Source organism: Equus caballus, chromosome 6 (genome assembly GCF_041296265.1).
Source record: "Equus caballus isolate H_3958 breed thoroughbred chromosome 6, TB-T2T, whole genome shotgun sequence".
NCBI classification, from domain to species: Eukaryota; Metazoa; Chordata; class Mammalia; order Perissodactyla; family Equidae; genus Equus; species Equus caballus.
This window is the reverse complement of record NC_091689.1, coordinates 74,205,350-74,229,537: the sequence shown is the minus strand read 5'-3', so window position 1 is coordinate 74,229,537 and position 24,188 is coordinate 74,205,350. Positions and strand designations below refer to the sequence as shown.

Sequence of the window (24,188 nt, the reverse complement as noted above, 5' to 3'; positions counted from 1 at the left end):
AGTACAAACTTCCATAGGACTAACCCAAAAGACTAAGTAGAAGAAATTTAAATACTTGTGTGCACGTGTGTGCATGTATAAGCACAAAAGGGACAATATGCAGTTGAGTTGAAAAAGTAGTAAAAATCATTCTGTGGTTTATAATTAAGCACATAAAGACATATTAAATGCACATAAGAATTATGAAAAATTAGACCTTAAATAGTTACCATGGCCAACCTACTAGTGATCATTAAAATAAGTAAAATTACTCAAAAATATAAACAGAAAGCTAAAAATTAAAAGTTAAAAAATTAGCAAAATGAGGGCATAAGAAGAAAATTATTTTTACCTGTTATTTAGAGAAACATTTAAAATCTTTCTCAAAACTCCAACTTACATCAAAAATTAAATTAATACATTATTCCTAATCAACCCGGTTTAAGTGACTGATAAAATGAAGGACCCTGTTCCTCTGTTTGTTTTTGAAGAAAAACAAGGTACCAGGAGTATTTTTGACATTTAGATTTAAAGCAAAAGCTGTTATTACAAATACACAAATATGTACAATAACAATTACTTTTTCCATTTATTGCTTAAAACAAGACATCTCCATTAACTTTTTGCAAGATGATCTTAAGTAACCACTCTGAAAACTGTTTAAACAAAAGGAGTATAGAGAAACATTTTAATAGTTCAGCCCAAATAGTTAAGGAACATTCAAAGTAACCTGTAAAGAGAGTTTTCCCAGAACAAACCTTTTTTCTTGATTAAAGAACTTTACTTTCACGGCTAAATGACTCAAAATAAATATGAGGGCATTAACAAAGTCGTATGCTCTATTTCATTCAATTTACACTGTATTTTAGTCTCCCAGCTTTCTTTCTTATCTTTTCATCACTCCAGATATTAAAGGTATTAGACCTCAAAGGATGGGGAAGGTATACTGGACACCCTAAGAGAGGAGCACTACATTGTGGCTGCTCCACATTTCAGCTCAAGATTTTAGAGTGCTGGCCACTGACCACCAGGCTGAAAGCAGACAGAAGATGCCTCTCTAGAAACTGTTTCAGAGGAGAAACAGGAAACAAGGCTAATTCACCAATAACTATCTTCAGGGACTTAATAACTTCACCACAAGCTGTCAAGTAAGAATCTCAAGCTTCCATTTTACTCGCATTTTTTTAAAAAGGCTTTATAATTAGTTTCCAAAGATACTTTCTTCCTCTTAACCAAATCATTAATAGTCTGGATTTAAGTAATACACATCCAAAAAAATATGTTTTTAGGAGGTGTCCAGCTAATTCTAGATATTTATGTCTGTTCATGTGAGTAGGCACTGGACCTGATTGTTTATCTTCTTAAGGAGGGCAGGGAGGGAGGAAGGAAGTGAAGCAAATGAGAAGATATCAAACTGTTAACAGTGAACTCAATGATAAAGTTCAGTTACCAGGAACTACTCTGAGGGCATTTTAGGCAATAAGATGTATGTAAGTGACTGTTTATTTTAAATCTTCAAATGACATTCTTAACTCCTATATGAACATTCATACACATGTATCCAAAAATATGTTTTTTGGAAGCCCCTCTCTACCAAGCTCTGAAAATAGAAAATTGATAAATGTTTATTAAATACAGGAATCCAGCAACAGCTACAATGGAGACAATCTGATGATCTGAAGTGATCTTCATCACTTTCAACATGCAGGAATCAAAGGCTACTGAAGTAAAACTCTTATTATTTGAAAAAACAAACAAACAAAAACAAAACCCCAGTTAATAGGAAGGAAGTTAAAAAGGAAAGAAAAAGAACTATCCTAGACTCTTCTTATTTCTGTACTTTGGCTTATAATTCCTTCTACCTACAAGATACTTCTCCACTTGTAGAAACCTGAAATAAAAGATGAACCCAAATATCATTTCCTCTATGACATGTTCTTCCAATCCCCAGAATGAGAATCTCTCTCACCTTGACCTGCTCATGTCATTTATGACAAATCAATTCTTGTATCAAAGTTACATTTACATATTGATAAAACTGGCATTAGTTGGGGGAAAATACATATATATTCTAGTTCCTTGGTGACAGGAACATCTTTCTATCTAACAGTGCCCTTCATATAGAAGGCAGGAGGAAATGTTTTGTGAATGAGCTCCACTGCAGGTAGTAGAGTCTAGAAAGGTAACACAGAAATGTTTTATCTAGAAAATAAATTGTTCCCTTTGTTTATTCCAACATACTGAGCAACTCAGCCCAGGTGACATGCACAGCATGCCATATACATCTAGGCACTCCAAATTAAAGAAAAAACTTTGGAAGTTGGAAAAGAATGAACCTAAGGTAGTTTTAGCTCTAAATTCTATAAAGCTATACCTTACACATAGGGGAAACCACTGATATTTTTTATGAAAAATATACTCTCAGATATATAGAGAGATCATCTACTGGCAGAATATTAAAGAGGTTGGACTGGCATAGGAACTAGGAGAAAACAGAGGAGGGGTATGACTTTCTGACATGATGACAAACACATCTCTTCCATGCTGAAGAATCAGAAGTGAAATGTCACATGAACTGCAACTTGAAATGGTTACCAACAAAGTGTGTGTGTGTGCACGCACATATGATGTTCATTATACTATTCTTTAAACTTTTCTAAAAGTTTGAAATTTTTCAAAATAAAAAGTTAAAAAGATATATCTCTTACAACATCTATAAGGCAATCTGACTCAGTAAATTCTCATCAGTGTAGGCTGGAAAAGAAAAAGAAAAGAAAAAGTCTTAAGAATACATACTTCTGTGTTGAGATTGATGGAAAGAATACGTTTTGCTTCTTTCTGGGGAGTAGCTTCTACTACTGACACTGGAGCCAGATCTGCTGTGTGGAGATTCCTTTCGGCCTACAGGTGATTCTCTGAAGAACGGTGTGTCTCTTTTATGAGGAGACCGGTCTCTCACATAATGGGAAGAGTAGAAACCTTTTCTTCTAAAGCCATCTCTCATGTCCCTTTAAATAAAGAATAAAATAAGTTGATTATAACCTGTACTCTATATATACAAGCACAAAGGGCAAAAACTCTGATTACAAGCTACTTTTTTTTTCAATTTGCCAAGTTTTCTTTTTTTTTTTTAAAGATTGGCACCTGAGCTAACAACTATTGCCAATCTTCTTTTTTTTGTTTCTTTCTGCTTTCTCCCCAAATCCCCCTAGTACATAGTTGTATGTTTTAGCTGTGGGTCCATCTAGTTGTGGCATGTGGGATGCCTCCTCAGCGTGGCCTGATGAGCGGTGCCATGTCTGCACCCAGGATCCGAACCAGCGAAACCCTGGGCAGCCACAATGGAGCTGGCGAACTTAACCACTCGGCCACGGGGCCAGCCCCCTAATTACAAGCTACTCTTTATGTTGTAATCTTGGTTCCCTTTTTCTACCACCACTTGCCTTCTGAAGTCAGTCCACAAAATGAAATTTTACCCCTGAAATACTATTTAGAATGCATTATTTTTTTTGCAGTTTGGGACAGAACCAAGTAGTTAAGTGCAAAAGCCATTTTATTCTAAGCAAGCACAGGAATTTTAAAAAGTGAAAAACATACAGTCTCTATTTCTGTTTGCCATTGACAATACACCACACAGCTACCATTCTTTCAAAGACACCCAGGGAATGCCAAAGATACCCCAATGAGACATTTCATGACCTATTCTCCCCTTCTAAGTACAGTAATATACTACTGGTTTTCAACTGGTACAATTTTGCCTCCCAGGTGACAATTTGGCAATGTCTACAGACATTTTTGTTGCTACAACTGGAGAGGAGGGGGTGCCACTGGTGGGCAGGGGCCAGGGATGCTGCTGAAATCCTACAATGCCCAGGACAGCTCCCCTACACAAACATACAACAAAAACTACCTGATCCAAAATGTTAATAATGCCAAGGTTGAGAAACCCTAGTATATACCTACTAATCCTTGCTCTCTGAGTTTCTATCATTAGTATACAGATTGTTGCCCATCTCTAAATAGCAACTTTTTATAAATCACCTCTATTACAAATTAAATTTCTTTATTAAGCAACATCATCAATTCAAAGCAGAAAATAAGTCTGAGTAGTAAAACTTTACAAAGCCAAACCATCTTTATAACATCAAAGCAAATCAAAATTATTAAATAAAACTATCAAGACATGAGACTCCGTGTAAAAGAACACTTGGAGTGTTTTAACTGAAGATTTAGCAAATGTACCTCCCTAGTAAAATTAAAGAAGATTAAATTTCAGACAGAATGCTAAGAGACAAACCACTGGCATTAAATTTCACACGCTCAAAAGAAAATTTCAGCATACTGCCTGTAGTCCCCAATATATAAGTAGGTTGTCGTCATTAGCTGATTAATACCCAAAATATATTGCCCTTATGGATACAATTAAGTTTCTCTGGGTAAAAGTAGAAAACAGCTAAAACTCATTTATAATAAATGAACTTGGACAGAATACTAATACTGAAAGAAAGCATTAAAGAGATTCTAATATATTCAAGTTCAATCACTAAAACTACAGGAGTCAAATCAACATCACTGAGAGCCAGAGTGGCTATATATGTATTACACAATGTTAGGAACTCTATCAGGTGCTGGGGACCCGATGGTGAAACAAATGCACACAGTCCCTCCCATTACAGAACTCTCAAGCTACTAGGAGAGGCTGATATTAAACAAATGAACATAAAACACATGAATGCACTCAGGAGTGCATGCAGGGAGACTAATTAGGAGCCTCCTTAGTCCAGACAAGAGTCAGTTGTAGCTTAGACAAGGTGCGAGCAGGGGAGGGGTCACAAATTTAACACACAAGAATGTACCTTTGTAGACTGAATGGGACACAGTTAATGTTTGACTAAGGAGTGTGAGAGACAAAGGCTGTTAAGCTGATTCCCAGAATTCTGGCGTGACAGCTTACTGAAATGAGAAAAACAGATTCGAGAAACAGGGGTGGGGTAAGGGATCCACATTTAGACTCAAACATGTTAAGTTTGAGATGCTCATGTAACTTGGCAGGCAACCAGAGTTACTGCTGACAAGATCAGAAGAGATTTTTGGCTATAACTATAAATTTGTCTGTAAATAGGCAGGATTTAAAGCCTTAGGTATGGATGAAAACAGGATAAAAAGAGCAGAGGACCCAGAATCTAGGACTAGAAAACTACTACACTGAGGAATGGCCTGTCCGAGAATGAAACAGAATGGCCACAGAAACAAGAGGGAAACTGGTTTTAAGTCAGCAGGGAAGCCAAAGAAAGAGTGCTCCAAGAAGAAGAATAAAGGTTTCCTCCACTGACACCAAATGAGCTCTTACTGATCACCTACTTGGGGGATGGGGAAAGCAGGTCCACATTCAGAGGAAAGGCTGCCTACTTTCCACCAGGCGGGTGAGGGGGTGGGGGAGATGAAATTCTGAACTACAGTTTCCTAACCTTGACACTAGATGGCGGTAAAATCACAACAGCACAATTCAGAACTACGAGAGTGGCCGAGGCGGCTGCACATACTTGGGGAAAGCACATGTCTCATGTCTGATTTTAATATCTCAGAGCACAGTAACGCCTCTCCTCCCCTTCACATCAACTCTTCCTACTTCCCATCAGGTTAAGCAAAAACATCACAATAGGGATCATCACCAGAAGCATCCTCTTTGATAAAGTGGTAATATTAGCCAAGTCATTTATTCATGTTATGCACATAATTTTTTTCATATCTATATATCCCAATCTCTCTCTCTATATATGAATATATATATGTATGTTCATATATATATGAACATAAATATGTGAATATATATATATATTCATGCCAATATATGAAAGGCACTATGGGGAATTACCCTGGTTCTGAAGAAGCTTCGTATCTAATTGGGGGGTAGGGAGTAAATGTTCCAGAAGGCTGGTACTGTAATTCAAACGAGAAATGTATACTAGTAAATGGAAAACTGAACTGGAGGTCTTTAAGGAAAGGTGAAATTTAGATCAGCATTGTCTAATAGAAATATAACTGAGCCACAGATATTGCAGTCATAGTTAAAAAGTAAAGAGAAATAGTAATTAACTTTAGCAATATTTTTCACTTAACCCAATATATCCAAAATATTATCAACATGCAATCAATATTAAAAATGTAGTGAGATTTATTTTACATGCTCTTTTTCATCTTAAATCTTGCAAATGCAGTGTGTATTTTATACTTAGGGAATATCTCAGCCAGAGTTGGCCATATTTCAAGTGTTCAATAAGCACATTTGGCTAGTGGCTCCCATATTGCACAAAAGGGATTTAGTTGATGAGAAAGCACTCTAAGCTTTGATGAAAAAGCAGAAAGGGATTAAAAAGTATTACGCAAACAAGAGCAGAAGTAGTCAGAACAGTGAAAACTTTAAAAATCAGTGACTAGAAAACAAAGGAAGAAAATCTTTACAAGGGAAAAGATAGTTATCAAATATGGCAGAAGTTAGAAGAGATCTCTGCATTTCCAACCTAGGAGTCACATCCCAGTGAGGAGGCTGTGCAGTAAAACTTTGGAAACCAAAGCAGACTGTAAGAAATTAAGATACATCTACTAAAGGATAAGGAAGTTAAGCCATTACTTTTCTTCCAAAAAAGTTTAGCAGAGAAAGAAGGGAGAGAACTGGGACAACATTTTGAGGGAAGGGGCTTATTTGATTATATCTAGAGACTGAGGGAAAAGGCTGATTTACTGTACAAAGAGAAACTGATAACCCAAGACACAAAAATGTTAACTGATAACGAAGGAGTCAAAAGTCAACAGGAAAAAATAAGACAAAGGAACTAAGAAGAAGAGAATGGCAGTGAAGGAAAGAAGAGAAGAAACTGAAAAAGGATAAGAATAAAGAGAAATTCTCATTTCGAGAAAATATGAGAAATCTCCCTTCAGAAGTCCTTTACCTCAGTAAAGTAATTATAGAAGACATCAACAGAAAGTCAACAAAGTAAGACTATGAATAGAAGCTAGAGGCAGAGTGGAAAGTTTTGGTATTGGTCCTTGGGGGAAAAGTATTCATTAGAGCAGTGTCCTCAAAATGCAAGTCCCCAGACCTGTCTCAGCATTACTCAGAGGTGACAGAAATGCAAATTCAGGGGCATCAACCCACACCTATGAATCTGAATCTATGAGGGTATGACCAGGATTCTGGGCTTTAACAAGGTTCTCCAAGTGATTCTGATGCACACAAAACTTTGAGAAGGACTGAATTAGAGAACGTCACTAATGCATAAGACCTGTATATAAGAACGTTATCTCCAAGTCAAAAGCAGAAATGTAGAGTTTATGACAGAGGAGGAACAATTCCCAGTGATGATTCTAGGCTTTGACCATGGCTGTGGACAGCTAAAGGTAGGAGTTCAAAAACTCAAGAAAGAACTGGTGTTAAAAGTATCATCAGGGCCACCCTGTGCCATGGAGGTTAAATTTGGCACTCTGCGCTTCAGCAGCCTGGATTCACAGATTCCAGTCCCAGGTGTGGACCTACACCACTCATTAGCCATGCTGTGACAGCAACTCATATACAAAATGGAGGAAAACTGGCACAGATGTTAGCTCAGGGCTAATTTTCCTCAAGCAAAAAAAGAGGAAGATTGGCAACAGAAGTTAGCTCAGGGCTAATCTTCCTCAGAAAAAAAAAAAGAAAGAAAGAAATGGGACTTTATCAAACTAAAGAGCTTCTGAAGGCAAAGGAAACCAGGAAAAAAAAAGAAAAGACAATCCACCAACTGGGAGAAGATATTTGCAAGTAATACATCTGACAGGGACTTAATCTCCAAAATATATAAAGAACTCACACAACTCAACAACAAAAAAAACAAAGAACCCACTCAAAAAATGGGCAGAGGAGGGGCTGGCCCAGTGGCGTAATGGTTAACTTCACGTGCTCTGCTTTAGCAACCTGGGGTTCGCAGGTTCGGATCCTGGGCATGGACCAAGCACTGCTCATCAAGCCATGCTGTGGTGGCATCCCCCGTAAAATAGAGGAAGATTGGCACAGATGTTAGCTCAGCAACAATCTTCCTCAGAAAAAAAAGAGGGAGAGGATATGAACAGACATTTTTTCAAAGAAGGTATACAGATGGCCAACAGGCACATGAACAGATGTTCAACATCACTAATGATCAGGAAAACGCAAGTCAAAACTACATTGAGATATCACCTTACACCCATTAGAATGGCTGTAATCACCAGGACAAGACAAAACAAATGTTGGAGAGGATGTGGAGAAAAGAGAACCCTCATACACTACTGGTGGGAATGCAAACTGGTGCATTCACTATAGGCAACACTATGAAGATGTCTAAAAAAATTAAAAATAGAAATTCCATACGACCCAGCTATCCCACTACTTGGTATTTATCCAAAGAACTTGAAATCAACAATTCAAAGGCATCACATGTCAATGGCAAGGGCCTAACGATGAGTCAGAGGGCCTTCTTGAAATTTATACACTTACATAGCACCGAAGTTTCAAATACAATACTAACCCTGTGTATGGGGCTTAACAGAAGCTTCACCTAGTAGAGGAAGGAAAGGGGGTTAGGGCATGTTAAGGCCCTCTGGAACTAGCTTCCTAAGTACTGGAAGACCCTTCCAAAGTAACTATGAACTTTACAACCTTGAGCAAGTTACTTAACCTCCTACGCCTTAACTTCCTCATCTGTAAAGTGGAGATAATAACAGTACCTATCTTACAGAGTGGTTGCAAGCAGTAGATGAGATAATATAGTAGATAGATTCCAAGATCCCCAGCAGATGCCTCAAACTGTGGGTAGTATCTAACCCTATACAGACTACATTTTTTCCTATATGTGCACACCTATGATAAAGTTTAATTATAAATTAGGCATGAAAGAGATTAGGAACAATAATAATAAAATAGAACAATTATAACAATACACTCCAATAAAAGTTATGTGACTGTCGTCTCTCAAAATACTTTACTGTACAAATTTAATGCGTTTTCCATCTTAAGTAGGCACTTACACACTGTGGCCATAACTTTTGCAGTTTGAGGTGCAACAGCAAAACTAGCATGAATTTCTTTTTCCTTCTTCATAACTTCATAGAAAGAAGATTTGTTTGTACTGTAGGTCTTAGCAATCTCAGCTATGATATTTTTTTCCTTCCTTACTAAGTCAAGAACTTTCATCTTTTCATTTAAAGAAAGCATTTTGTGGTTTCTCTTTGGCATATCCGAAGTGCCTGCATCACTACCCTTGCACTCCGGGGCCATTTTAAAGTAAAATAAGGGTTCCTTGAACACAAGCTCTGCAATACAGAGACTTTCAATCTGACAACTGAGATGGCTACTAAGTGACTAATGGGCAGGCAGCATACACAGCACGGATACACTGAACAAAGGGATGATTCAGTTTCAGGCAGGACGAAGCCAGACAGCAAGAGATTTTATCACACTACTCAGAACGGCACATCAAATTAAAACTATGAATTGTTTATTTCTGGAATTTTCCATTTAATATTTTTGGACCATGGGTGCCCAAGGGTAACTGAAACTACTGAAAGCGAAACCTCGAATAAGGGGAGGTTTATTGTACATGTAAATGCTTAGAACAGAGCCTGGTACACAGCACTCAATAGATGTTAGCTATTTCTATTGATAGTGTTACCTGACTATGATTTCCATTAAATCAGTAAAAGGTTTACATTAAGAAATTAGGTAAGTGTGCCAATACAACTGAGTGATAACTTTGACATTCAGAAAAGCAAAACTATAGAATCTTGCATATTTGTAAAAATTTAAAACCTACTCATAATAATAAAACCCCTAGAATATGACTTCACCTTGACTTCCCAAGGAATCTGCTTTACAGAAGATGAGCTGTGGATAACTCAATGTCAAAATCTTCAGATACGGAGTTCTTTACACAGATGAAGCACATAGAAAGTAAAAAGTAGGCAGAAAGGCTACTCACTAAACTAGGGGTCTACAAACATATGCTGTAAAGCACCAAGAAGAACTATTTTAGGCTTTGGGGACTACCTACTCTCCATCACAACTCCTCAACACTCCACTGTTGCCCAATAACAGCCGTAGACAATATGTAAATAAATGTGCATGGCTGTGTTCCAATAAAACTTTACTTACAAAAACAAACAGCTGGTCAGGTTTGGCCCATGGGTTGTAGTTGCCAACCCCTGATCTAAATAATTATGTACTCCCTGCCAGCTTTCAAACACAACTTACTAAAGCATAAAAAGGTTATCTACAGCTTCAAATTCCTCACAGAAGGCAAAGAAAAGTACAAGAATTTTTTCCACTCTACTTCCTGCCAATATCTTAAGATTTTGTGCTTTAGAAGTGGTCTTTTAGAAAGCAAATTAATTACACAATGATAGAAATATGTTTTGGTTGATTCATCTCTTCTTTTCTCCAAGAGACTTGACTTTACAATAAAAAGCCTTTCTCAAAATATATTACACAAAATACTAATCCACAAGATGTTTACCACAAAACTCAAAAAGGGCTTTTGTAGGTAAGTAACTTTGGGAAATAATGAGTTTAATAAAATTAAACACACCTGTTTACAGAGCCCTTCTCAGAGCATTTCCCGTAGGCAGATACAGAATTCAAAAATCAGTTCCTCTGCTTATATATGGCCTTTTGACCAATAAGGTCATTTTGATCAATTTATTTAATCTTTTTGAGCTTCATTTTCCTAACTTCTCTGACCACAGCAGCTTTGCAATAAATGGTACCTATCATTATAGTTTTTAGTCTTTTTGTCATCAATTATCTCATCTTTAACCTTCCCCCAAATACATGGACCCTCAAATTTTAAAATATTTTACCTAACTGTAAGACAATTTGGGGAAGACAGTGATGAATTCCTTTTTATAACACATAGCATGATATATGTAGGTTGAAAAAAGCTAAATGTTTGGAAGGAAGAGAAAGAAGAAAAAGACCCTGCAAAAAAAATATATAAGAAAAAAATGCTAAATAATTATAAGCCTAGAGGAAGAAACCATCTTGTATCAAAATACCAAGTTTTAAACTACATACAAAAAAGGCCTCTAAAGTTGAAAGTTATCATTGAATTTAAAACAAATTTCTAATTAAGGAGGAAAATTCCAACATCCATGGCAAAGTCTTAAATATTAATATTTAATAATTTAATAAATGCTAAAAAAACATTGGATAAGATGAATATACTAATAAAAAGATGAAAGATATGAAGATAATTCAACGGAAGACAGGCAAACTAATGTAACATCTCACCAAACAAATACTTAAGATAACCCAAGTTATTTTAAGTTTTCTCTATCAAACAGGGAAATAATCCTATCCAGTAGTAAAAATGAGGACAAAAAGACACAGAAGCTTCATCATGAATAATATACAATTTGCGTTAGGCTGAAAATTGCTACTGATTTAATGGTCCTAAAAATGGAAACACTACACTAGTCCATAAAACAGGGTTAAACTTCCAAGGTCCATACAGAGAGCAAATATTAAATAGAATTGCAAATAGCACACTTTTCTGACTGTCAGACTGCTTTTCTTATCTTCATTAACATGCTTCCTTTCTCTCTTCCTCTGTTTATATGTCTGACTTCTTCTAGGCTCAAAATGTTACAGAGTATTTTGAATTTCTTCTTTTTCTTGGCAATAACACCTAACTATTTAAGGGAGTTTGCACTTGATTTCAAATGTCAACCATGAGAGCTTCTATCTTTAAGGGAAAAACAGTAGAGATTATCAAAACAATCCATAATCCATAAATGAGATGGGTGTCTTAATGTGTATCACTGTTTAATTTTCCTTCTATCACTGACAACAGATATACTTACAGCTACTATGAATGACGGTGGGCACTTGTAGCTAGCATAAGGTACTAGTGCAAGTGATGCTAGTTTTATGAAACAGTTGTCTTAATTTTCTTAAATTCTTATCTTCTGGTATAATTTATGATAAATTTAGGCAAAAATGAATATTCAAAGGCTTAGGTTTTTTTTTTAATTAACACAATATGGCAAGGGCAAACTGAGTAACCTTATATCTTAACCTTACACCTAAACAAACTCTTGCATAGATTTACTTCTAATTCTCTGGCATAACTAATGAGAGACTGCAATGAGTTTTTAAAGCATATAATTCACCAGAAAATCAATAATGCTTTCATTGGTAAACTTATTCCTAGTAAACTCAGTAGGAATTTCTTTTTGCTTTTCATCTTATTTCTATAATGTGACTGTACTACTTTTACAACAGAAACTTTTAAAACTTATTTTTGTTTAATAAGAAATTAGTTTTTAAGCTATTCTTTCATTTAATTTATAGATCCTATTCAAGTGGAAGACCAAATATTTCACAATTATTAAATGAAATCACTTTGACTATTATGAACTCAACTATTTTCCCTGATATGTCAATATTCTCTCAAGTTCTTTATTTTAGCTTTTAAAGATAACTGATCTTCCACTGTTCAATGCCACTTTCTCCCATTCCACTACCTCCTCCCAAAACCAACCTGCCAACCCAATAAGAAATCTGGGTAGCTAATAGTCTTCCCAGTAATTAAGTAGCTGTACCATACACTTCCAAGAAAAAAAGCAACCTACAGAAACAGCCCACTGATGCTTAACTGTACTCATGTGACTAGTATAGCTATTATTATTGCTCTGAGATTCTGACACTTTAAAGGCAAAAAATCTGCTTTTCCAAATTATGACATGAAAAACACTCAAAATATATGCAAGGAAAAAAAAGGATTCTATTAATGAGGCTCCTTACTATATTAGTGATTCTCAAGTGATGGTGATTTTACTCCCAGAGGGACATGTGGCAACATCTGAAAACATGACATTTTTGACTGTCACAACTGGGGAGTACGTATCTAGTGAGTAGAGGTCAGAGATGCTGCTAAATTCTTACAATGCACAGGACAGTTCCCTACAATAAAGAACTATCCAGACCAAAACGCCAATAGTGACAAAGTTCAGAAACCCTGAGGTAGACACACAGACAGATACACACACACACACACACACTCATAAATTTAATCTATCAGTTTGAGAAATATGTAGAGACATTCTACAGCTTTCTTGGAACCACTTATCAATTCTAAAATGTTTCTTTATAACACATCTAACATCAAGTATTCAAATTTCTTCAACTCTCCTAAACATTCAATTACATGTTACATTTTCAAGTAAAGTATTTTCCACTCTATTTTCAATCTTTTAATTTATATATAGTCCAATACTTAAGAGCATAGGCTCTGGAACAAAGTCTGCCAGGGTTCAAATCTGGCGCCATCATTTGTTTACTACAGGAGAGGTTTGACAGTTACTTAACCTCTCTGTGTCTGTTTCCTCATCTGTAAAATGGGAATAATGGATTAAGAGGAATAATGCCTACCAGTCCAAATAAGTACTTTATATATTAACCCATTAACTCAAATTAAAAAAAAAACAAAACACTGACAACACCAAGTGTTGACAAGGATGTGAAACAACAGTAATTTACATACCTTGTTGATGGGAATATAAATAGGTACAAAGCTGCTAGCTCTCAGTTCACAAATCACTACATGAACAATAAACGCACATCACCATTGGTGACCAATCACATCACATCCTTCAAAGTCTTGTTGGATTCGTCATCATGCATCTGCTATTCAGTTAACACACGGACAGCAAAATGGAATTTTGTTCCTTTCTTGTCTCCCAGTGACAAACCCACGTGACATTTTACAAAAATGGATAATTGAAAGAAAACTGGCCAACAAAGACAAAAAGTGCAGCCAAGAAACAAAAAAGTGATAACTGTAGAAGTGAAATCCAAATTAAACCTAATGGAGTGATAGAGTAAATAGCTGAGCATGGGAATGCTGACAATGCTGCCCTTTAAGAGACCCTAGATATGCAGCCTGAGGAACTTGGTGAAGGCAAAATTACTGACATAAATAATGAAAGTGACTGTGACAAAAAAGATGAAGATGTCCCAGAGACAGTGAGGCTAGCAAAAAACTTTACATTAAAGGAACTCTCAAGTGATATTTCACAACAATGAAAATGCAAAGGATAAAATGTTGGAAATTGATCCCAATGCAGAATGGAGTATGACAATTCACCAAGGAATAAAAAAGATGCTTGCTCATATCTTAAGATATACGATGAGAAGGCAAGCACTGTTCAAACTCTTGATAAGTTTTTTACAAAGAAATAAAACTCTAAACTCTCAATGTTTCTAATGTTTTAAATTATAGTATACTAAATGAATATCAGTTTTACCATTTTTTAATTTCCCTACATATTTCTAGTTGACTGAAAGAGTTTAATGTCTTGACAAAAAATTTTAAAAGACACAATAATTACAATTTTTCCCAATGACTATTAAGATTGCTTTAGGTCAGAATAACGATTACCTTCAGAGAGGAAGAAGAAAGTAATTGAGGAGCGACATGAGGAAGCTTCTGGGATGCAAGTAATATTCTATTTCTTAACTTGGATTGTGATTACACGTATGGTAATTCATTAAACCATACACCTTGATTTATGTACTATATGTAAGTTATATGCTCTAGTAAGTATTAAAAAGGTGTCTACTTTTCCTCTAAAAATGTGATATATAAAAACATAGCTTCTTATCATTTAACATGATCTGAAAAGTTTTTTGGGTTTTTTTTGGAGGAAGATTAGCCCTGGGCTAAGATGTGCTGCCAATCTTCCCCTTTTTTTGCTGAGGAAGACTGGCCCTGAGCTAATATCTGTGCCCATGAAAAGATTCTTTTAGAAAGTCAACAGAACTTTTCTCTTTGAGAAAAGAATTTTCATGTTTAATATTTATTTTAAGGGAAAACAAATTGTAAGACCAAATGCTGTCTGAAAATCATTAATACATTTTAGCAATTTCTTTTGAACACCCAAATAGCATAGCATTACTTGCCAAACCGAAAAGAAGTCAGTCTTGGTAACTTCAGCTACCAATATGGTGTCAGGTCATCTTCCCAGAGGATCACTAAGAAATGTGTGCAACATGATGAGGTTCCCCCACCTCAGGACATTCTCTCTGCAAAGGCAAATCTTCCAATATGTCTTGACCAAGAAATCATCCAACTTACATTTTCCTGTTATTTATTTTTCCTTTATTCAGAAAAATGCTATAGCTTAACACAGCAATTCTTAACCTTCAACATAATTTCCCAATTTTATGATTCTCTTTACCCCATCTGCAGAAAAAGTCAGTGAACAGATTCAAAGACAATCATTTATAGATAAAATATTTTTAAAAATAATCCTTTAGAACCCTCATACACTGTTGGTGGGAATGCAAACTGGTACAGCCACTATGGAAAACAGTATGGAGATTTCTCAAAAAGTTAAAAATAGAAATACCCTATGACCCAGCCATCCCATTACTGGGTATCTATCCTAAGAACCTGATATCAGATATCTCAAGAGTCCGTTGCACCCCTATGTTCATTGCAGCATTATTTACAATAGCCAAGAAGTGGAACCAGCCTACATGCCCAGAAACTAATGATTGGATAAAGAAGATGTGGTATATACACACAATGGAATACTACTCAGCCATAAAAAAAGACGAAATTGGCCCATTCACAACAATGTGGATGGACCTCGAGGGTATTATGTTAAGCGAAATAAGTCAGTCAGAGAAAGACGAACTCTATATGACTCCACTCATAGGTGGAAATTAGTATATTGAGAAGGAGATCTGATTGGTGGTTACCAGGGAAAAGGGGGGGTGGGGGGAGGGTACGGAGGGGGAAGTGGGGTACCCACAACATGACTAACAAAAATGTACAACTGAAATCTCACAAGGTTGTAATCTATCATAACATTAATAAAAAAAAAAAAAAAAAAAAAAAAAAAAAAATAATCCTTTATAATAAAAGATAAAATTTAAAGTTTTTTTCTCTCATAGTTTTTCTTAAATCTTGGGTGCCTGCTACATATATCTACGCAACTAAATGCTATAAAATGACTAAAATAAATAAACACAAAATAATTAATAGAAAAACTTAGTCTTTAGGCTTCTGTTAAAGCCCTTACTTTAACAGATTGTATTTCTGTGCATTATATTCATGGTTTTAACTCTATACTATATATTTAATAGACATTTTCTACTAATAAAATTTTTGACGTATAATTTAAAAAATATTTATATTGCCTAGAGTTCAAGCCAAAGACACCATTACCTCAAGGTTCATCTCAACTTTTGCTACTACAGCCAAAAATGGGGAACTAAATTTTAAGTTGACTGCTAAAAGAAATCTAGAACCACTGAGCAAAAAAAATTTTTTTAGCAATCTGCTCAGAGTCATCAAAGAGCTAAGAATGTAGTGAAGAACTATGGAACCAATAAGAGAAGTAGGAAGCCCAGAGAACTGGGTCTGTCTTTTTGTTTTGTTTTTTCCAAAGATTGGCACCTGAGCTAACATCTGTTGCCAATCTTCTTTTTTTTTTTTTTTTTCCTTATTCTTCTCCCCAAAGCCCCCAAGTACATAGCTGTATATTGTAGTTGTGAGTGCCTCCGGTTGTGCCCTGTAGGACACCGCCTCAGCACGGCCTGATAAGCAGCACCATGTCTACGCCCAGGATCTGAATCAGTGAAACCCTGGGCTGCTGAAGTGGAGTGGGGAACTTAACCACTGGGACACAGGGCTGGCCCCTGGGCCTTTCTTTTCTGGGCCACCTTTTCCTTTATATATGTGCCAATTTCAGAAGCAGTAGCTGAGAGGATGAAAAACAAACAATCCTGATAGCCTCATAGGATTAGGATATAAAAATAAAGTCCAGATCTTACCAAGGAAGTAGGGTTGAGATCCCAAATGGCTACACAATAAAAGCAGGGGGAAGAAGAAATAGACTAGCCTGGCTTCATATGACCTAAATTCCTTAAGGTGACCCTAGATTGCTAATGACTCTAACCCCCTGTGTGAAATACTCAGAGGTTTCTGTTTTTCTAAATAAAATAAGCTTAAACTAGACATTCTTAAACACAGAACTGTTTCTTGAAGAAGCATACAAACTAAAACAAAGCCACATACACAACTGTCATTGAGTACCCAAAATGCAAAACATGAAGTCTCTATAGATTATCATTAGATTATCAAAAAAAAATCAAAAGGGAAAAATCATCTGATTGATAGAAAGATCACAACTGTATTCGTACAATTTTTCTTTTAAAATGTGTTATCCCCACACTCCTGACTAGCTATAAAAATCAACATCAACTAGTATAATTTTCTTTGTGCAAGTATGATCCTGATTTTAAGAAAGAACTTTGTTTTTTTGTTTGTTGTAACAGTGACCCTGAAGCATGCTGAACAGAGCAACAGGACACTGGAAACTTGGGCACGTTCTTAACGCCATTCCATAAATCACAGGGTACAAACTTTGCACTGCAAGTAAGACAAAATTCTATTAACCACGTAAAGAAAACTTACACCAAAAGCCTTCAAATTATAAAGTTTCTAGCTATGATGAAAATGATATCAATATATATGATATAATGGGTTCAATACAATGAATTATACAGCAAATTAAAGTCTTTTAAACCAACGTTATCTCAATAAAAAATAATAAAAACAGAATTAAAAAAAGAAATGCAAGTTGCTGTTAACTAGACTTACTGTGGTGATCATTTTGCAATATATACAAATATCAAATCACTATGTTGTACACCTGAAACTAATATATAATGCTATATGGCAATTACCACCTTAAAAAAAAAGGAAAAAAAATTAAAAAAAGAACTGTTGAAGAAATATAAATAACGGTACAACTACAATGCTTACTATGAAGCCTCAAAAAAAAGACCCCCACATATTTAACTCAACTGATGCTTTTTATTATCAAAAAAGTACATAACTTGAGAGTCAGGACAGCATCTTTGGCCGTATTACAAACATTTCAGCCCTGATTCAGGGCAGCGATAATGCAGGGCATATACAGGAGGCAAAGTCATCTACAGAATGGAAGATGGGAGGAACTAATGCCTTATAAGGGACTCTTTCTCAGTGTGGTCCTACATAAAATCATCTTGGATGCTGGCTTCAAAAGCAGATTTATGAAGCTCAGGATTCTCCCCTGTTAATACACATTCCCAAGATAACTGCAGCCCCTCACACCAGTAAAATCAGACAAGGTGTGATAGACCCCTCAGTTTCAGCAGATATATGTTTACTGGTTAAGAGTAAAATTCAATAAAAAAGTAGCAGGTAAGGATATAAGGGAAGAGAAGAAAGGAAGAAAGAAAACATTTAACTTCTTATTCAGGACCTCATTTTTCTTTCCTTCCCATATCCAACATGCACAAATATTCCACACAAAATACTGGCTACTTCATTTCCAGTCAACAGGAAACTTCAAGAAGGTACTAAGATTTCAGGAATCATTTTGAGAAAGCAGTTTGGTAACTAGTAAAGCTAACTTGAGTCTGGTGACCAAGTCCAGAGCTCTTTCCACAAAACCACATCTTTAGCATTAAAAGTATTCTAGGCATGCAATATGGACTAAGAGATCTTCCAGCTTAGAATATAGAACTTATTTGTGTTACTCACAGTTTGATCTCTAACAGCTAAAACAGTGCCTATTGTTAGAGGCAAGACATGCCTAAATTGATATAATAAAAATATCAAAAAACTGAATACTGAATCATTACACAAAAGATGTCTATCTAACTACCATGAAACGGTCTAGGGCAGGCACTCCAGGGTGAGAGACTGTGCTCCAGGCAATCATCCAAGAACCCAGGCTGACCACTCTGCTATTTCAACAGGTGGTTTCCAAGGTCATACGTCTGCTGTCATTCCATTCCAGAGCCCACCCTGCAACATGGGAAAAGGTAAATGTGTGTCGAAGAATACAAGTAGAAGTAGAACTCCTATTCACGTTACACTGGAGATAAATTAGTTACGTGGCCACATCTAGCTGGAAGGAAGGCTGGGAAATGTAGTCCACCTATGTGCCTATGATGTGTGGAGAAGAGGTAGAAGTCTTTTCACGAACGAAGCATTTCATTTCGATGGAAAGTCTGGGATTCTCAAGTGAAGTGTCTAACAAGCAGCTGGATGTAGAAACATCGAGCTCGGAAAAGATACCAATTTATCTGTTAGCAGCAGCACACAGTATAGGTCAGTGTTTCTCAAACTTCAATCTCCAGACCCTCTGCATCACAATCATCCAGGGGGCTTGTGAAAAATACAGATCCCAAGCCTCTACTTACTGAATCAGAATCTCTTGGGCTGAAGCCTGGAAACCATTTTTAACGAGCTTCTAAGTGATTCTTTTTCCCTGAGCTAACTACTGCCAGTCCTCCTCTTTTTTGCTGAGGAAGCCTGGCCCTGAGCTAACATCCGCGCCCATCTTCCTCTACTTTATATGTGGGACGCCTACCACGGCATGGCTTGCCAAGCACCCAGGATCCGAACCGGTGAACCCCAGGCTGCCGAAGCAGAACGTGTGCACTTAACTGCTGTGCCACCGGGCCGGCCCCCTAAGTGATTCTTATGAACACAAGTTTTAGAAACATAAACAAAGGGAACAACTGCTGCCAATGATACAGCTAGATGAAGTTACCATAAACGAGAGAAAGTGCCAAGAAGTCATCATTAACACAATCCTGTGGTTTCTGGACTGTTGTCATTCCATACTACCTATTAAACCAAGGGTTCTCAAGTCTAGCTTCACACTAGACTATCTGATGAGCTTTTAAAAAATACTGATGCCCGGGCTCCACCCAAGACCAATTAAATCAGATCTCCAAATGTAAGGACCAGGAATTGGTATTTTTCTTTAAAAAGTTTTCCACCTAATTCAGAATGCAGCCAGGGTTGAGAACCACTGTATTCTGTATTACCCAAGCTACTACTATATGCTCTTCATTTCAGAGTCCCAGATTGTTGCCCTACTCTACAGACTGCAAATTCTGGTTCTAATTAGTTGTGAACATTGAAAAATCAAGAGATTTAACATTTAAAAAATCTAGATTTCTGACTTTTTTTTTTTCTTTTAAAGATTGGCACCTGAGCTAACAACTGTTGCCAATCTTCTTTTTCCTTTTTTTCCCTGCTTTTTCTCCCCAAATCCCCCCCAGTACATAGTTGTGTATCCTAGCTGTGGGTCCTTTTAGTTGTAGCAGTTTCTGACTTCTTTTGAAGCAGGCCACACCAGGCTTTATATTCCCAAATGGGAAAGAGCAGCTGGTACCAAGTAACAGCTGCTCCAATCTGACCTTCTGACCCTCAGGACTCATTCAACATTCCCTGATCGGCCACTGTAGGGACATGAGTTATTTCCACTAATACATAAGAGCATTATCACCACACAGTGACAAATATGTTAAGTGCTTACCTGTAAGTATTACATGTACTTTACACTCAGTAACTGTATTTGTGTACTTAAGAAACAAGATATAGTAATTTCAGTTGGTCTTGTAAATATTTTCACATCCTCAGCCTCTTTATAAACCAATCCTTCCAACTTCTTCCTTTAACTAAAACCTGGTATTTGAACACAAATACCACCTCCCTTCACACTCTTGAGTAGAAGGGCACACTCACTGATGACTCTGCCTCAAGGTCTGAGGAATATGCAGCATAGGATTATCTTCCAAATCCTTCATCCTCTAAGAAAAGGGCAAAGAGCCCAACAAACTCCTTATTTAAGTTCAGGCCATCCCACTGTAACTCCCTTTGGCCCATATTACCAACCATCTGGTAACTTTCCCACATTTCAAAAGGCCTTTAACCCAATGACACACAGTCCGCCCTGTAACACATCCCACCCACATCATGGATGACTTTCAAAATTCATGTGGATCATCTGTGCAATACTGTAGCCCTTCCCTGGCCACCACCTACCTCTTCACAATACTTTAGCCACACACTTAAATCCTAAACCTTGCCTCTCATTACCCAGAGGTGCTCTTCATCAGAATCCAACACTGCAATCTTATCACAATGTCTCATCCTTCAGTTTTCTCACTCCTACAATAACTCTACCTCTGATTCATGGATACCTGTAAGTCTCCTATATTTCCTAGCAATCCATGAACACCATCCTGGCCTCACTTATTGCCCTTTCAGCCAAACTACAGTATTTGAACCACTCTATGAATACCAACAACTTTCTGTTCTGGCAATTCTGACACACTGTGTTAGCCAACCCAATGCTGAATTAATTCCAAAATCTGTGATTCTTCACCGATATAGTTACAGTGCCATATCCTAGAGAGAAATTACATACGCCTACAGATTGGACCCACTACGGAGTCACAGTCTCTAACTTCCACTGTACCTTCAATCCCACTAGTAATATTTTTACTTATCATTGGTGAGTGCAATCTCCCATTCAGTCAGCAACTATTCCACATCTTGATAATTCCCTCAAAGTCCTCTAACCTAGCACCAAATCTTTCTCTTAATGAGTTACTTCACTACCTGAAAAACATGGCAGTCATCAGCCATAGACTACCTCAACTGCCAGCCCAGCTCTCCTTTCCCCCAATTTGCCTTCATCTGCCCCATGCTACTTTCATCCTTTCTTTCTTGGTATATGATTTTTCCCTGCTGTTAAAAATTACCCCTTCAATCAATAGTCTTCATCCTGGTCCTCATTGACCTTCCTTCCAGTTATCCCTTTTCTGCCTCGTATCTTCAATCTCTTTCTTTCCTTTCTACCTACGAATATGCTCAAGTCACTGATCGCCTTAAAAAAAAAAAAGGTTTTAGGTGATCTCCCTTTAACCAGTATCCTTCTCCAGCTCACAACGTTCCCCACTTTCCTTCTCAATTAAGTATTTTTTAAAAAGTTATACAACCAGGTTGAATCTATCTCCTCATTTTCATTCATCCTAACACAGCCAAACCCAAGAGATATTTGAATCTTTATATTACTAGACTACTCAGTTGCATTAGACATTGGTAACCCCTAATATTGTTTTAAAAGTTTTATTTTCTACCCCTGCAATAAAAGTGTTGCCTAGAGTTCTGACCTTAGTCCACTGATCTTGTGCAATTACATCTTCTTCTTGGACAATCTCAATTTTGAATGCAGCTCCTCCCTTGAATCCATTCCTCCTATATTCCCAATCTCAGATAAGGGTGTTGTTATACATACGGTAAACTAAAACTAAAAATCTAGATATTTCCTTCTTCCTTATTCCCACATCTAACAATCACATCTTACTGATTTTTTACCTCCTAAGCATTTATCAAATTTAACACTTGTTCTCCCGACACCAACTCCTCCAATTCAGACTGTCATAAGTTCTTGTTCTATCTCCAGTGCGATCTTTAAAAGTCATCCTCTACACTGAAGATGAAGTAAACTACAATCTGATTGGGTTACCTTAACCCTTTTCTCCCTACCAGGTTAAAATAGCTCCCCGATGCTAACAGAATAAAACTCAAGACTTCTTAGTTATAGTCTAATCCACAATTCCCTAGCTCATACATAATCATCTATTAATACCTCTACACATCATGCAGCTTTGCTCATGCTCTTCCCTGTGTAAGAACACATTCCCCATCCTCTTCTTCTGGTTAACTCTAATTTTTCCTTCAAGTTCTGTTCACATTACCAGCTCCTGCAGGAAATCTTGAACAAAACCCCAGGACAGGATAAGTGCTTCTTTATTTGTCTCCATATGGTACTTTTATGCAACTTAAGCATGTATCATATTATATTACCTATTTGTGTATCTTCATTTCACTCATTAGATTGTAAGCTGGTGATAAAAGCACAATACCCAACACATAGTAAACACTCAATAAACATTTGTACCACTGAACTAAACCAAAGATGTTTTATACTATTTTCTCTGTCAAATTCTATGTCAGCTAAGAAGATAAAGTTGCTATAATAAAATTAAAAATTAAATCTACTTTTTTCCAAAATATCCACAAGTATGAAAATACTGACCTACTTAATCAAAATTTTCCACATGTAAATACAGAAAAATTCCAGCATTTAAAAATAAAGTATACTGGTCATTTGGTGACACTCTTGTTCCATCTTTTAAAATATTATTTAATACTTTATATCAGTTCCATCCTAAGGTTTATTCCAAGATCTCATAACTACAGAGGGAAAAAATGATCCTATTAAAAACAACCTCATTCTGTCTGAATCAATAACCCTTGGGAAAGTATGACATATTCCTTGAATACAAAATGAAATAAATCCTAATATATTCTGAATTTCATCTATAATTGTGTTTTGAACAAATAGATAATATAATTACTGTGTAAATACAGAACCAAAATGAGTTGGTGATGATACACTGGAAATGCAGATAAATTATCAGGTAATGTGGCTCTATTAAATAACAAAGTGATAACTTTCAGAGCGGGGGTTGGGGGTGGTTTATCGGAGGATGACAGAAAACTTGATACATTCTCTTTTCCTCTGTTAGCTGTTATTTCATCCAGTTGCTTCCAATGATTCCACACTCCTATTAGTGAAACATATTTGAATATGAACCACTAATATATGTATGCTGGATTTATAAAGTACATAAGGTGCCACAATATGAAACACATAAAACAGAAAGTGAAAAAGATTAGATAAATTATAAACAGAAACTTCCATGGCCAGTAATAGATCTGTGGAAGATAGTGTGAAAGCAAGGCAGCCCGGTAGCAGCAAGTGATGGCAAGCTGCAAAAAGAAGGTGCTTTAGAGAGTGAGAAAGAAGGCTCATGGGGTCAGAAGATTAACTACATAGAGAAATGTGAGCAAACCTATTGAGAATACTGGTTTCAGGTCTGGGATCAGATTTTACCCTACTTACAAACTAATAAGACTGTTACTGTCTCACAGACACTGGCAGAAGACACAAGACTCCTACATCAGAGACAAAGGACTTTATTACCTTCAGCAGAGCAAGCATTATAAGCATTGGCCTGTTTGCATCAGTTCCCCCTAGTCCCAAGTCCCACAGGGATGATGTGATATATGACTAGCAGGTTTGGTTCACAACTGAGGCACACTGAACTTGAGGAACTCACAATTTTTACACCAAGCAATAAGCAAGCCTATTTGTCACAGAGGGGGACATTACCTTATTCTTCAAGACTGCCCACTATAAATTCAACTCTGCAAAAAAGCATGGATAAAAAGCGATCAGGGCCTTAGGTTCTTGGCATAGCTTGGTAAGATGTG

General features: G+C 36.6%; 1 protein-coding gene across 16 annotated transcripts in view; it reads right to left on the bottom strand.

The window, feature by feature from the left end:
• The window catches only part of PPHLN1 (periphilin 1), a 130,301-nt gene that overhangs the window by 65,926 nt on the left and 40,187 nt on the right, over positions 1 to 24,188 (bottom strand). For all 16 annotated transcript variants that reach the window (XM_005611088.3, XM_070271261.1, XM_014740961.3 and 13 more), the window contains one exon: positions 2,776 to 2,987. In XM_005611088.3, coding sequence (XP_005611145.1) covers positions 2,776 to 2,987 — 212 coding nt within the window. The remainder of the gene's footprint in view (positions 1 to 2,775; positions 2,988 to 24,188) is intronic.